At 39.7% G+C, this 16,446-nt stretch overlaps 1 protein-coding gene across 1 annotated transcript in view; it reads right to left on the bottom strand.

The window, feature by feature from the left end:
* The window catches only part of NBAS (NBAS subunit of NRZ tethering complex), a 1,128,646-nt gene that overhangs the window by 195,234 nt on the left and 916,966 nt on the right, over nt 1-16,446 (bottom strand). The window contains exon 48 of the mRNA XM_073625357.1: nt 10,432-10,439. Within this exon, the coding sequence (XP_073481458.1) occupies nt 10,432-10,439 (8 nt within the window). The remainder of the gene's footprint in view (nt 1-10,431; nt 10,440-16,446) is intronic.

The following is a 16,446-nucleotide window of genomic DNA, read 5'->3' as shown; positions in this document are numbered from 1 at the left end:
TATTAACCAACCCCATCTATCCAGCAAGGGCATACGCTTACGGGAATAGTTGCAAGGTTGGATCCCTCAGCTCATTTGATGTCAGTTATCCCCCCCCCCTCTCTGTTTGAAGCATTTTTTGACAGAGATAGCTCAAGATGTGATAAATAGAAATCACCCTGAATCTAATAATAATTATCTTCGTTATAACTGTATACTGTCTCCTAAGACATTTATGAGAGCACTTTCAGATACACTATATCTACCCGGTTTGGGGTCCTGATAATCTAATGATATTTTCTATATATTTCTGTATAAATTCTTGGAAATGAAAAAAGCGATTGAAATAGGATATGTACATTTTCAGCTTTTATTTAACCATTTAAAATGTTTTCCTGTTTTCTGCATAACTTAAATTTATTTGGCCAACATAGCCCACCGGCTCTCAATAAGGTTTGTAACATACAGGTGCAGTCTAATCTCAGAAAATCATTGAAAAGTAATGAGTTTCCCAGGGTGGCTAAAGAAGGCTGAGCAGTTCCAAGAAGTGGCAGTAGTAGAGTTGCTTACAGATCTATTAAAACAGATGATGGACAGGGCTAATGAAGTGGGAAACCAACATCAGTCAGCAGTTGGGGAAGGGGTGAGGGCTGTATCTTTAGGCAGAAAACCTCTTCAATGCAAAGCGTAGGATGGGGGCTTGACAAGAGGTTAGTGCATAATTAAAATACTACTATGACCTCCTGGTCAACTAGAAGTATGTACTGTGTGTTTCAACTGCAGGACCTGCATCCAGCTTCGGTATCCCTCCAAGTACAGAAGAATTACTACGTTAGGCGCATTCACACTTGTGCTCAAGACACTTAAAGTCCCATCATGGGGGTTTTTTTCTTGATAATTCACACTTGTGCTAAGCGTCTGGTAATTTTTCTGTTTTTTTTTTTTTTTGTTGTTTGTTTTTAATATTCCACCAATGGAAAGATAAGAAAAAACACTGTCTATTGGGGCCAAAACGCACACTTCTGTCCCAAAAGAGTATCGATCTTCAAGCGACATTAAGCTGAAGGGGGAATGGGCAACACTGAATAGAATGGAAATCTTAGCGTTGATCGTTGGAACTCTTCAAATCATGCTTCAGATGGCTCAGGAATGAACAGGGCCTAATGTGGAACTGGCAAAAAATTATAAAGAAACATAGCAGTGGGCTGCAAGTGCCAGAGATGGAAATAACCAGTAGTAACTTAAAGGTTATGGATGTAGGTAAATAATATATATTTACACAATTCAATCAACTTCCCCAACATACCATTTTTATTAATTAAAATAGACATTTAATTTAGAAATGTAATTTGCCTTTTATATCTTTATACATGTCCTTGCCTTTAAAGTCCCATGTGGGTTTATTCTTGATATTTCACACTTGTGCTAAGTGTCTGTTCATTTTTCTGGTGTTTTTTTATTTTTTATTTTACCAATGGAAAGATAAGCAAAAACTTCTTAGGTCTATTGGGGTCAAAAGCACAATTCTGTACCAGAAGAGTGATGGGCTATAAGTGACACTAAGCAGAAGGGGGAATAGGCAACATTGAATAGAATGGAAATCTTAGCATTGATCGTTGGAACTCTTCAAATCATGCTTCATATGGCTCAGAAGTGAACAGGACTTAATGTAGAACTCACACAAGATCCTAAAGAAACATAGAAGTGGGCTGCAAGTGCCGGAAATGGAAAGAACCAGAACTTGTAGGTTATGGATGTGGGTAAGTACACAATTCAATCAACTTCCCCCAACATACCATTTTTATTATTTAAAATAGACATTTAATTTATACTATCAATAAACTAGCTATGGACATTTTAGCAATGCAGTTTATGTTACAGGTCAGCTTTAATTAGTAAAATTATATATATATATATATATATATATATATATATATATATATATATATATATATATATATATATATATATATATATATTTTTAGTAGTGATCCTGCTAATCAAGGATTACATTCTAAATGGAAGGCTTGCACAGAATCCCGTGTCAAAAGTCTATATATTGTATGAGACATGTTGCACTTCAGTGGCTATAAGAGTCTCTGGGGAAAACAATAACTAAGTTTTCAGGTAGAAATCCAGCAGGCTGTAACATTGAAATGTTTGCCCCAAGGTTCATGTCTCTTCTTTTACCTGACTGGGTCACAAAATCATCTTTAAAGGTTAACTGTTTTGGGATCAATCAGAAGGATAACATTGAAAACAATCCAATTCTAGTATTTGAAAAAAAAAAGGATGAGTTCACCCAAAACTAATGTGTTTTATATGGCCATCATTCAGAGGAATAAACTTCTTCCTCTTACTGCCTTTGGAATGTTCAACTAATTTACTTAGTGCCGATTCACAGGAATCAACAGGAAAGTGCTCCGTGTTCCTATGCGACTACTTTGCAATGCAATTTTTCAGCCCATTCAAATGAATGGGGTGAACTCGCACTGGATTACACCAAACATAGTGCATGCACTTCTTTTAAACAATCACTGCGACCAGAATGCATGATACTGGTACATAATGCAATTATTTGCACCAGTAAACCCTCCCTCATTGGGAGTCATAACCTCAGGGAAGACATATCCCTCAGATATGGGGGGGCAGATATGGTCATTTTAAACCTCAGTATACAGGTACTCCTGCAGCTCACAACCAATCAACAGCAAGTGAACGTGCCTATAAGTTAATTTGGTAAACTTTATGTTCACTAGAGTTCTCCTTTAACCACTTTAGTCCCGGAAGGATTTACCCCTTTAATGACCAGGCCATTTTTAATGATACGGCACCGCTTTATTTTAACTGACAATTGTGCGGTCGTGCGACGCTGTACCCGAATAAAATTGATGTCCTTTTTTTCCCACAAATAGAGCTTTCTTTTGGTGGTATTTGATCACCTCTGCAGTTTTTATTTTTGCAGCTGTAAACAAAAAAAGACAGACAATTTTGAAAAAAACAAACAATATTTTTTACTTTCTGCTGTAAAACACATCCAAAAAAAAAATATAAATAAAAAAATGAATTTATTCATCAGTTTAGGCCAATACTGTATGTATTCTTCTACATATTTTTGGAAAAACAAATCGCAATAAGCATATATTGATTGTTTTGTGCAAAAGTTATAACGTCAACAAAATATGGGATTGTTTCTATTGTTTTTACTGGTAATGGCGGCGATCTGCGATTTTTAGCAGGACTGCGACATTGTGGCGGACAAATCTGACCCTAAGTGACACTTTTTGGGGACCAGTGACACCAATACAGTGATCAGTGCTAAAAAAAATGCACGGATTACTGTATAAATGACACTGGCAGGAAAGGGGTTAACTACAGGGACGATCAAAGGGTTAACTGTGTTCCCTCAGTGTGTTTCTAACTGTGTGGGGGAAGTGCTGACAGGAACACCACTGAGATTGCTGTTCCTGATCACTAGGAACAGCAGATCTTCATGTTGTCCCCTGTCAGAATGGGAATCTGCCTCACTGTACCATGATCGCGGCCGGCCGGCGGACGTCAGGTCCACCGGACACATGCATTGACTCCTCCTCTGTGCAGCGAGCACACGCATGCCCACACTATCTATTACATGAAACAACGTACAGGTACATCATTTCGCACAATAGAGCCGCCCTGCCGCAATATATATGCTGTGGGCAGTCTGTAAGTGGTTAAAGTAGTTGTAAACCCTTACATATACCCATTGAAGTGACTGGCCTCATGTGATACACAGAGACAAAACAAATCCACCTATATAAGTTGTACTGGTTTATCACATAGCTCCCAGCTCCCAACTGTCCCTGATTTCGAGGGACTATCCCCGATGTGGAGCAATGTCCCTCTGTCCCTCATTCCCTCTCATTTGTCCCTCATTTTGGTCTGATCTATATAGATGTATATAAAATGCACTTTTTATCTATCAAAAAGTGTTTCCCAGCGCTAAACCTTTCATCTGATTTCTAAATTGCTGCATTTGTAAATTCCAAAAGCCCATATAAAGGAATAGTAGTGGTAAAAAAGCACTTGTGTGTTTAACCAATCTTGTTTTTTTATACAATTCTCCTTTAAGGGGGCGTGGCAAGGGGTGTGTCCTATGCCTGAATACTTTTGCTGATAGGTGTCCCTCATTCCCATCTCAAAAAGTTGGGAGGTATGGTTTATCATAAGCCATTTATTATAAGCTATCTTTCCTCTACATCCTTTTAAAGTGTAGAATTTACACATCTTTTCTCGAGCTTCCAGGGGCAGGGGGCAGGGATCTGATATCACACACTGCTCAGCATAGAGATCAGTAGTAAGTGTCCATATATTTGCCCCAGTTTGCAGGAAGGATCAACTGTAGACAAACAATCTTGGCCTTTGTGTTCCTGCAGACACCGTGCACTGTTCCTAAAGATTCAGTGAATCTGGCTGTGAGCACAAGATCACACACAATGGGTACAAGTAAGAATGCCTTAAGCCTTCCACACACTGTTCGAATCTCCGCCAGTTCAGCAGGAACCGGCTGAGATTTGAACTGTGTATGGGCAGGCTGAATGTAATTGATCGATCAACTTGGGTACAACCAGCTTATTGGGTGTTACATGCGATTATCTCTAGCAGCTGTTATAGCTGCTAGCAATAGTAACTGTGTTCCCCTGGTTGGAACAGCTTCCCCCAAGGGAACACAATGGCTCGGCAGTGGTTGCAGGAAAAAATTCACTATGTCTATGGCTGGCTTTAGGCCAAGCGCACAAGGGCTTTGCATGAGCATTTTGGCACTGTGTGGCCTTGAAGCTCTGACATGTTTCCCCAGCAGCTCATCCCCTGCTAGAGAAATATGGAAACTGAATGAACTTGGGTTGCAAGGGTCAGCCTTGATTATTAAACCAATGTGCCCTGAAATGCAGTGCACAGAAAATCTCACCAGTTCAGACACCCCTGCTGCAGGCCACATTTTGATTTTCAGCTGGTCTTGCATATAAACATAAAGCCAGATTTTGGGTTTTTCAGCAACACATAGTGACCGAAAGAGTTATCCTTTTATATCTACCTAGAATTCTTCAATTACTCTCTTTATTAAATGCTGCATTCCAGGTCCACTAAACCAGTGGTCATCAACCCTGTCCTCAGGGCCCACTAACAGGCCAGGTTTTATGTATTACCTTGAGGAGATGCAGACTAGAATACTGCAATCACTGAGCAGCAAATGATATCGCCTGTGATGTATTTCAGTTATCTTGCAAATCTGGCTTGTTAGTGGGCCCTGAGGACAGGGTTGATGACCACTGCGTTAAACTATTAAAGTTTGCCATGAGTCAGCTGTCCACAAAAACCCCATTGTGACTATAGATCACTTGATGCGGCATAATGCTAGTAGCACACTGGTCACATCCTTAACAGACTTGCCTAGGTGTTCTCTGGGAGGACTCATGGCAAACAAGAATGTTATTCAAATGCCATATTATCATAATTCGATTTAATCTTACAGGATGATACATTTACGTAGCCTGCAGACAGAACAGCCAGAAAGTAATATCCCTATATTTAACATAATGTGACATATGGGGAAATAAAAGCACTCAAGCGGCGATAGATCTTACAGTCATCATTAATTCATGATGCCCTTCCAACTAAACCAGGTTATTCTTACCCATTATATGGCCAGAATAGTGACCTTTCAGAAAGACTAATGAGATTTGAATCTCGGCACCTATAAACCGCTCCATAATTCTTCTGATAATATTACACTAATCCACTAAATAGTAACACGATTGTCGCTGTCACCGCATAATACACACCTAATGTTCCTTCGATCTGCAGGCAATGCTTTTGCTGAATGAATGTAAAACATCACAGCAGAAATATGATACAAGAGAACACTAAAGAATTGTAAAAAACAAACAGATCAAGTGGTTTTGCTACAAGCCAGGTCATCACCTCCTACCAAACCACAGAAGACAGTGCCTTGACAAGGTCATCTAGAGCCCAAGGAGAACGTGCCAAAATGTGTCCCCACATCATACGTCAGCAACCCCCCCCCCCCCCCCCAAAAAAAAAAAAAAGAGAGAGAGAGCACTAATTCGTATGCTTATCCCTTAAGCATAATTTTCCCCTCCTTCTCCACCTCCTGCTGAAATTCCCTTCCCAGCAGAAATCCTTGCCCCCCCCTCAAGCTCAAATCCTCTCTTTCTCCCTATGCCCCCAGCACAATTCCACCCCCCCCAAAAAAAATTCCCCCCTATTAGTACAAATTCTCTAACCCTCACATTTTCCCTCTGAGCACCAACCCCCATTCCAAATTACCTCCTCCAAGCACAAATTCTCCCCAATCCCCCATCCCAGCACAAATCCCCCCACCCCGAATTTCCCCTCCTAGCACAAAGCCCCTCCCCCTACCGTTTTACCTTTTCTAGCACAACCCCACCTTGAAATTCCCCCTCCTAGCACAGATCTTCTTCCCCCCTCCCAAAAACAGAAATCCCCTAAAATCACCACTCCTAGCACACCTCCCCAAATATCCCCTCCTAGAACAATCCCTATCCCTTGCCACCCCCACCCCCCCAATTCCCCCTCCCACAAACACAAATCCCCTCCCCCTAACCTCCTTGTGGTAACCCCCCCCCCCTCACCTCACATGATACCAAGGCAGCCGCCCTTCCTGTCCACCCTTTGTCCCGGCCCTCCAAGAAGGTAAGTAAACCAAGCCCTAGGTAAATGAGTGATGGCAGCATCAGAAGGACAGACATTGGATAATTTTTTTTTCTGATAAAGGTTAAAGCAGGCTCCCTGTGGTGTTTGATCTAAGGTGGGGCCATTGGTTTTAAAATAATAAAAAAAAAATCTGACAAGTTCACTGCAAAATATTTTATACATTTATTCTTATTAGGTCAATTTATTACAGAGAATGTATAATTTAATACTGATATGATTATTATATATTTTTTTTCAATTGTACAATCCGATTGTATAACGTAGGGTTCAAGTAACACAAATACCTGTTTTGAGATATATTTTACCCATTTTTTTATTCTGATTAGGTTAACATATCACCCATAATGTATTTTATTAACAATGATTATTATTATTGCTATTTTTTTCTTCTCTCCTTTTTCAATCAATATAGTTCAGCACTCATGTTCTCATTTTTGCATATTCCTTTTGACATTCCCTTTACGATTCACTATTTGGTTTTAATTATGACTCTGTGGAAAGGATACTGTATTAATATCAGATTGATATGGAAATCTTCTCATGTTCTTTCTAGCTCGTGGACCCCTGAAACGCGTTGGAAACTTTTTTGGATTTTACCCGTGCATTTTAATGGAATAAAGTTATATATGGACCTCTTATCAGTGGTGTGGTGCTTCAATTTCAATTCTCATTACAAGTTCACTGCAAAGGACACATATCATGAGATAAATCTTGTACATGGGCTGCCAGAGCTCTTCTTTGAAAATGCTTACTGTAGACTAGACTACCCTGGAGCTAGTAAGCAGCAAGTGAATACTCTGAACTGCTAATCTGTTCCAAGTCAGTGACTCAAACAAGGTTCTGAAGGTTTGTTAAGTTGAATTTGTATGTAAGTCGGAACAGGTAAATTTTTTTAAGTGCAATTCCAGCCAAAAATATAATTTTATGTTTTTTTGATAGCATAGAGAAGGGTTAACTCCCCTGTATTGTTCGTTTTGCTGTCTGTGCCCCTCTTCAGAAGATTTCACCTTACTTTCTGTCTCTGTCACAATTTGATTTAAAAAAATGGGTTGTCGTGGAAACAAGGATTGGTGATAAAGCTTTAGTGAGACACCTTTTTCCCATAATAACTCTTATGCCCCGTACACACGGTCGGATTTTCTGACAGAAAATGTATGATAGGACCTTGTTGTCGGAAATTCCGATCGTGTGTGGGCTCCATCACACATTTTCCATCGGATTTTCCGACACACAAAGTTTGAGAGCAGGCTATAAAATTTTCAGACAACAAAATCCGTTGTCGGAAATTCCGATCGTGTGTACACAAATCCGACGCACAAAGTGCCATGCATGCTCAGAATAAATAAAGAGATGAAAGCTATTGGCTACTGCCCCGTTTATAGTCCCAACGTACGTGTTTTACGTCACCGCGTTCAGAACGATCGGATTTTCTGACAACTTTGTGTGACCGTGTGTATGCAAGACAAAGTTGAGCCAACATCCATCGGAAAAAATCCTAGGATTTTGTTGTCGGAATGTCTGACCGTGTGTACGGGGCATTACAGGAGTGAATTTCCCTTCCTAGGGGTAGATTTCCTCTAACTTCCTGTTGTCTCCCTCCGTTTGTAAGTAGGAGTCGTTTGTAAGTCGGATGCTTGTACCTCCAGGACTGCCTGTAGTGAATGAGCATGAAAGCCAGACAGCTTTTTCCAACGGTAAGAAAAAGTAACCCACATATTAACCTCATCATTAGTTTCTTCTATCAAGTTTGCCAGAAAAATAAATCTCTCTTTCCCAGTAAAATGGGCTTGCAGCTAAGTGTGGAGTCGTGGTCTATGTTGACATCCCTTAAGTCCCTTATCCCAATGACTTAAAGAGTTGCTAAACACACAACAGTAAAATTAGTCTATAAATGCAGTAAAGAATGCTTGTTATACTCACTGTGGAACCTAAGGGGTTAATCCTCTGCATTGTGTAAAAGGGATGTTTGATCCTGTATGCACAGATCCTCCTCTTCTTCCACTGACTCCAGTCCGGATAAGAGAGTTACTGGAGTCAGTCTGCACATGCTCAGTTTGGTGTGACTTGCTAGAGTTTTTTTTTCTTGGGAGAGTGCATGTGATCAGCACAGGGGCAATCAGCACTGTCCAGACAGAGGATCATTGATGCATTAAGGTGAAAAAACACAAGGGTTTACAACCCCTTTAACCACTTAAGGACCAGCCTCGTTTTGGAATTTAGGTGTTTACATGTTTAAAACAGTTTTTCTTGCTAGAAAATTACTTAGAACCCCCAAACATTATATATTGTTTTTTTCTAACATCCTAGAGAATAAAATGGCGGTCAGTGCAATAATTTTTTCCGCGCAATATTTGCGCAGCGGTCTTACAAGCGCGCTTTTTTTGAAAAAATTCACTTTTTTGAATAACAAAATAAGACACCAGTAAAGTTAGCCCAATTTTTTTTATACTGTGAAAGATGTTACGCCGAGTAAATTGATACGCAACATGTCATGCTCCAAAATTGCGCCCGCTCGTAGAATGGCAACAAAATTTTACACTTAAAAATCTCCACAGGCGACGTTTAAAAAATTCTACAGGTTGCATGTTTTGCGTTACAGAGGGGGTCTTGGGCTAGAATTATTGCTCTTACTCTAACGATCGCGGTGATACCTCACATGTGTGGTTTGACCACCGTATTCATATGCGGGCGCTACTCACGTATGCGCTTGCTTCTACGCGCAAGCTCATCGGGACGGGGCATTTAAAAAAAAATACATTTTATTTTTTGGTAAGTATATTGAAGTTTTGTTAAAGTGTTACTAAACCCAGGACCCTGCATTCACTATATCTGCCCCTTCCCCCCACCCCACAGTACACAGAACATGGAAATGCAACTATTTTAGCAAAAATAAACTGCTAAATACCTTTTCTCATTAGCAATATATAGTAGTCTTGTGACTTCTATTAGTGTCGGGTCGAGCACTGGTTAACGCTTGTAGGAGGAGTTTTCATTCTCCTCTGACTGTCCTATGAGTCTGTCCGGACAGTGCAGATTGGCCCCGTGCTGATAACATGCACTCTCCCAAAAAAAACTATCTAGCAATACACACCAAACTGAGCATGTGCAGAGTGCTTTCAAGGCTCTGTTCTATCAGATGGCTTGGGGACAGCAAAATAAGAGCAGGTTCAGAGAAGGCAGGATAATTCAGAATTTTTACACAATGCGGGGGATTAACCCCTTAGGTTCCACAGTGAGTATAACAAGCATGCTTTACTGCATATACAGACTGATTTTACTGTTGTGGGTTTAGTAACACTAAGTTGTCCTATTTGGAGGTAGGGGGTAGTTAGTGTAACAGTATTGTATTTTATATAACAGTAAGTTAATTTCTTATCCCACAAACAGATTTACCACTTACCGAGATTAGCCAGCTGTAATATGGAAAAATACAGATCATTTCTGTGAAAATAGTAAATTCAACAGTCTTCCACTAGAAAACCAATAAAAAAAAAAACAAAACTATTTCTATAATTAATTACTGCTCAGTCAGTTCTCACTATACAAGTAGCTGATACTGTCCCCTATGAATTCAGTCCATAAAAAGAATTTCTGCTGTGACAGGAAGACGACAAAGTTTAACGCTACAAAAACATGGCTGGTTGGGGACCCAAACCGCCATCTGGATATGAATGATAAACAAAGTACCATGTGAAATAATATACCATTACAGAAAACACAATATGCTCTAGTATTTACAGCAGGGTATACAGTGGGGATTTAGTATCAAGAATGTGTCAATCTTATATGTCATATAGAAAATTGATAATCTGGGATTGAATAGCTACCGTAGTTCCAAATAAGATATTACAAAAAAGATGTTGATTAAAGCAGTTGTATACCCCGCTTTCACATTTTTACCTACAGGTAATCCTATAATAAGGCTTATCTGAAGGTAAAATGAATACCTCTTAAACCTATATGGCTTAGGAGATATACACTTTGCATTCAGCCGCTGACGTCAGTGGCGCATGCTCTCTGAAGGTCCAGTGGATGCTGCCGGAAAATCAGATCTCCTTGCCGACACTTCGTTCTAAGTTAAGTATTTCATAATGAGCTAGTATGCAGTGCATACTAGCTCATTATGCCTTTGCCTTACAGGTTTTTTTTTTTTTGCGGGTATACAACCGCTTGAACCAAACCTCCAATATATAATATGCAATCAGTATTCACCTGATATACATTCATGTCATATAAAAATAGTACCTGTTACATGTACTCAGATCTCTAGATCCATGTCTTAAAGCCCAATGTGCATACATAGTGTGGTGGGCGGAGGTAGAGAGCATAGAGGAGAGGGGGAAGGAGGAGAGCTCCCGGCACACTCAGCTGTGATACGCCAGACTCGCTGCACTCCTCTCCCAGTCAAAGCCCTCCTGCCCAGCAGGGAGCCTCGGAAAAAGCCGCATCCCAGGAGCCGTAGCGTCACCTGAGCAGCTCATAGAACCCTTCCTCCGGATCCCTCAGTGGTGAGGGCAGACATGGAAGATGGACCTTCTTCTGAAGGCTGCTGTAGAAGGTTTACAGACTGCTTTTTACACACCAGTTTAAATGATGAAAAAGTGAAGGCATATCTTTCCCTACAGATACCAGGGTGCCTTGGCGAGGCTCTGTAGCTTACACATGTATTTGCAAATGTGTGAAGACCAATGCTGCTTACTGTAATGGCTAGTCTTAGGTGGGGGTAGTTGACCCCTTTTTTGCAACAATGTTATATTGGTCAGGCAACGCACTGACACCTTTGCAGCCATTGTGCGATTTGATGGGTGCTCAGTGTGCTCCTGTACCTTTAAGAAAGAGGTGGGCTCCCTTCAGTCCATCTGCCCTCCACCTACTCATCAGAATGCATGTGCTTCCACTGTGGAGTCACTCATAAGCTAGTGATAGGAACTACAGATACAAGGGCGCCTTGGCGAGGCTCTGTAGCTTATGCATGTATTTGCAAATGTGTGCAGACTAAACCCGTTTTTAACGCATACTGTTAGGTTGATTCGGTTGTCCGCAGGCTGGTCGGTAAGTAAGCTTAGAATTTTTCTTTGGATTTATCCTTGTGTATATATATATATATATATATATATATATATATATATATATTGCATATCTGTCCTGCTACCCTTAGTTACTGGATAAGTTTGTATCAGAAAGCATTGTTTCTGAAACTGTGAGAACCCCAAGGGATACACACCCCCCACCCATGCCATGCTCGCCCTCCACTGGGCCCCCCTGGTGGGGATCTGCCATTTCCACCTTCATCAGCTCCCGGGCTAGACACATGTCGCCACCACCTTGTGGGAAATCAGCTTTTTGGTACCTTGGCTTTGCCGATTGATACACTACATACGCATCCACTCCTGAACATTAGTACAGTAACAGTGCATATTTTTTTAGCACTGATCACTAATGTCAATGTAATAATGTCACTGGTCCCCAAAAAAGTGTCAGTTAGGTGTCCGATTTGTCCGCCACAATGTCGCAGTCCCGCTAAAAATCGCTGATCGATGCCATTACTAGTAGAAATAATAAAAAAATTTAAAAATGCCATAAAAATATCCCATAGTTTGCACACATGGTAACTTTTGCGCAAACCAATCAATATATGCTTATTGGGATTTTTTTTTTACCAAAAACATGTAGCAGAATACATATTGGCCTAAATTGATGAAGAAATTTGATTAAAATTTTTTTTATTGGATGTGTTTTATAGCAGAAAGTAAAAAAATATTGTTTTTTTTTTGTTTCTAAATTGACAGTCTTTTTTTTGTTTATAGCGCAAAAAATAAAAACCGCATAGGTGATCAAATACCACAAAAAGAAAGCTCTATTTGTGGGGAAAAAAAGGGATATTTTTTATTTGAGGCAAGGAAAAGTTCTGGACACCCGCACTCCGGAATATAGCCTTTATTATAAAAAATCAAAAAAATACAAGCCACAGCAGAAATGGGACAAACGAGCTGACACGATTCACACTTAACAGTGCATATTCATAGCTACCCTACCACCAAAAACAATGTAATATATATACTTTTCTAACCACACATGTTAGTCACGTTTGTCAATTAAGTTGATTTAACTATCTAATTGGATCCAATTAATCACATATGTAGTCACATGCCTAACACATACCAGTATATATATTACATTGTTTTTGGTGGTAGGGTATCTATGAATATGCACTGTTAAGTGTGAAACGCGTCAGCTCGTTTGTCCCATTTCTGTTGTGGCTTGTATTTTTTGATTTTTTTATAATAAAGGCTATATTCCGGAGTGCGGCTGTCCAGAACTTTTCCTTGCCTCATTTGCTATATGCTATATTTCATCCACATATCCACCTGGAGCGATGATCCCTTCCCCCCATCAATTTTATTTGGGTACAGCATCGCACAACCACGCAATTGTCAGTTAAACTAACGCAGTGCGGTATCGCAAAAAATGGCCTGGTCATTAAGGGGGCCAAACTTTGCGGGGCTGAAGTGGTTGAAGTGCACAACTGACTATTTAATGCCCATCATGCAGTACTGGTAAATTCACAAATGTCTAGCTCAGTTATGTAGATAGAAAGGGAACAGGAGTTGAGATGGGTAGTTTTTTTTTGTTTTAAATGACCTTAAAAGACTATAATACAAACTTGTTGGCCTATGGTACAATAATATGATCATGAACGTCTGTTCCTGGATCATCAATAAGACATTTATAAGGCGAGCACTAACCGAATCGTGAAATATTTGTGAGTTTTTATGGGTGATAATGCAATTTATATGCGTATCGTAAATATACAGTGTAAAACAAAAATAGGTGTGCAGCCACTTCAGCAAGAACCTTTTCTTTCATGTTCAAATTATTTATTATGATATTTATTATTAATATAGCTTAAAGTGTAAAAACCACGAACGACCTGAAAATGTGAAGACAGCACATGTAACATTATCTTAGCGGAGACTGCTATCAGCTCACACGTTAGACTGTTATGTCTCATGGGTATACAAAAAGAACATTTTTACAAGTTGTTATAAATGCTTGATTGCAAATTTCACAAGTGGGTTTCTTTTGTGTTACTGGAAGACTGTGCATCCTCACATATTAAAGTGTGTCTATAGTCAAAACCTATTTTGTAGCTTCAGATAGAGTGGGGAAGGACTAGAACATTTGCCAGAGGTTACTTCTGTTGAAGGTGCCATTAATAGAGTTTCCTTCACTTCCTGTCTGGTAAAAAGGTTCATCCCAGGACAGGAAGTGAGGGAAACCTCTCTAAAAGCAACACAGACAAGAGTAAAATTGTATTTTTTTCTTTTACATCAAGTAGGGAAAGCAAGAATGTTCTGTTTCAAATGCCACTTTATGCATTGACAAACCTCCTTCCGGACCCAGTCTGTCTGGTATGGGTACCAGCTCACTTGGCATAATCCACAGGCAATAGTTGAGTGATAGGTGTCCCGGGATCCGCACATCAAGTCAAAGCCTGCTGTATGGTAGTTAATGGCAATCTCATCCTGGACCCCCGCCAGGTCAGGCTCTCAAAGCATTTCACTCCGCCCACCGAAGCTTACTCATGGGAGTCATGGCCATCCTCATGAGTAAGCTCTGGTGGGCAGAGTAAAATGCGCTGACTGCATGGCCTGGCAGGGGTCCAGGCTGAGACTGCCATTCACTAACACACAGAAGGCTTTGACTTTATGTGCGGCTCTCAGGATACCCATCACTCTCTACTATTGCCTGGAGCATAGACAAGCCCCCTTCCTGGCCAGCACTTCATTCCCATAGAGCCCAAGCGTCTCCCACACATATCTTGGTTCGCATAATCCACAGGCAGCTTAACTCTTCAATTAGACACAGAAGTTGAATCCAACACAATTTTGCTTCAGCTAGACTAGAGGATGTTTTTCCAGTCTTTTGAATTGTGAAATGACAATGATTTTCCTGAGCCCTGTCTCTGTAAATAATGAACACTGTCTAAAGGAACATGAAAGAAGTCTACACAGGACTAAACATACTAGAACTAAACAGGAGGGGTGGACATAAGGAAAAACCAAAATCACAGCAAACATGTTGTAGTGGCCCAATACAGCCACCAGAAGTCAGCCTACTGCAAAACAACAACAATTCAAGTCAATTTAAAGGAAATGTAATTTTTTTTTTTAAACAAACATGTCATACTTACCTCCTTTGTGCACTTGGTTTTATAATGGTTCTTTGTACAATTGTACAAGGCTGTTGACCATTACTTTATCACAAAAAATGTTTTGTTAACCATCCTGCTTACAGCACACCTAGCATTATGTCGCTCTTCAACTGCACTATGGGTGTCATATTGTCACTATCTTTAATTTTATTTTTATTTTGCCTTTTTTTTTGTGATATATCTGGTCACTAACTTTATGGATGTTGTTTAAAAATATTTGCACTATTACTTGAAAAATGTTATTATCTTCCTATTTTGGGGAGGTCTGGAGTTATCTTGTGTTTTTGTAAATGTTATTTCTAAATTAATTATATTAATATTAATTATATTAATTATATTTAAATTAATAAACATATTGAAATCTAAAGTTACGAAAATTCTTGTACGACAGAATACAACTTCAGAAGTGATGTAATGTATTGTATTGTATTTATAGTAATGTATCTTTTAGTTTCCGGGCATACGTGGTCTTGGTCACACAATTTTTTTCGTACAATTACTATAGTAGTTATAAAAAAAATGTTTGTTCTGTAATATTACGAGAAAAAATGTCATGCTTGTCCCTTTAAATATTTTCACATGAGCTGTTGTGATCGGCTCTCGAAAGCTGTGTACTACAGTGCCTTGAAAAAGTATTCATACCTCTTGAAATTTTCCACATTTTGTCATGTTAGAACCAAAAACGTAAATGTATTTTATTGGGATTTTATGTGATAGACCAACACCAAGTAGCACATAATTGTGAAGTGGAAAGAAAATGATTAATGGATTTCAAAATGTTTTACAAATAAATATCTGAAAAGTGTGGAGTGCATTTGTATTCAGCCCCCTTTACTCTGATACCCCTAACTAAAATCTAGTGGAACCAAATATCTTCAGAAGTCACCTAACTAGTAAATAGAGTCAACCTGTGTGTAATTTAATCTCAGTATGAATACAGCTATTTTGCAAAGCCCTCAGAGGTTTGTTAGAGAACCTTAGTGGACAAACAGCATCATGAAGGCCAACAAACACACTAAATAGGTCAGGGATAAAGTTGTGGAGAAGTTTAAAGCAGGGTTAGGTTATAAGATATGAAAAATCTTAAATATAGATTTTTCAGGGTAACAATCCCAAACTTTGAACATCTCATGGAGCACTGTTCAGCACTGCAAACCTACCAAGACATGGCAGTCCACCTAAACTGGCAAGCTGGGCAAGCACAGCATTAATCAGGGAAGCATCCAAGAGGCCCATGGTAACTCTGGAGGAGCTGCAGAGGAGGAGCTGCAGAGATCCACAGCTCAGGTGGGAGAATCTGTCCAAAGGACAACTATTAGTTGTGCACTCCACCAATCTTGCCTTTATGGAAGAGGGGCAAGAAGAAAGCCATTGTTGAAAGAAAGCCATAAGAAGTCCCTTTTGCAGTTTGCGAGAAGCCATATGGGGGACACAGCAAATGTGGAAGAAGGTGCTCTGGTCAGAAGAGACCAAAATTTTACTTTTTGGCCCAAAATCAAAACGCTATGTGTAGCGGA

Source organism: Aquarana catesbeiana, linkage group LG04 (genome assembly GCF_042186555.1).
Source record: "Aquarana catesbeiana isolate 2022-GZ linkage group LG04, ASM4218655v1, whole genome shotgun sequence".
Taxonomy (NCBI): domain Eukaryota; kingdom Metazoa; phylum Chordata; class Amphibia; order Anura; family Ranidae; genus Aquarana; species Aquarana catesbeiana.
The sequence above is the reverse complement of the archived record's forward strand: the minus strand, read 5'-3'. Positions and strand labels throughout refer to the sequence as shown.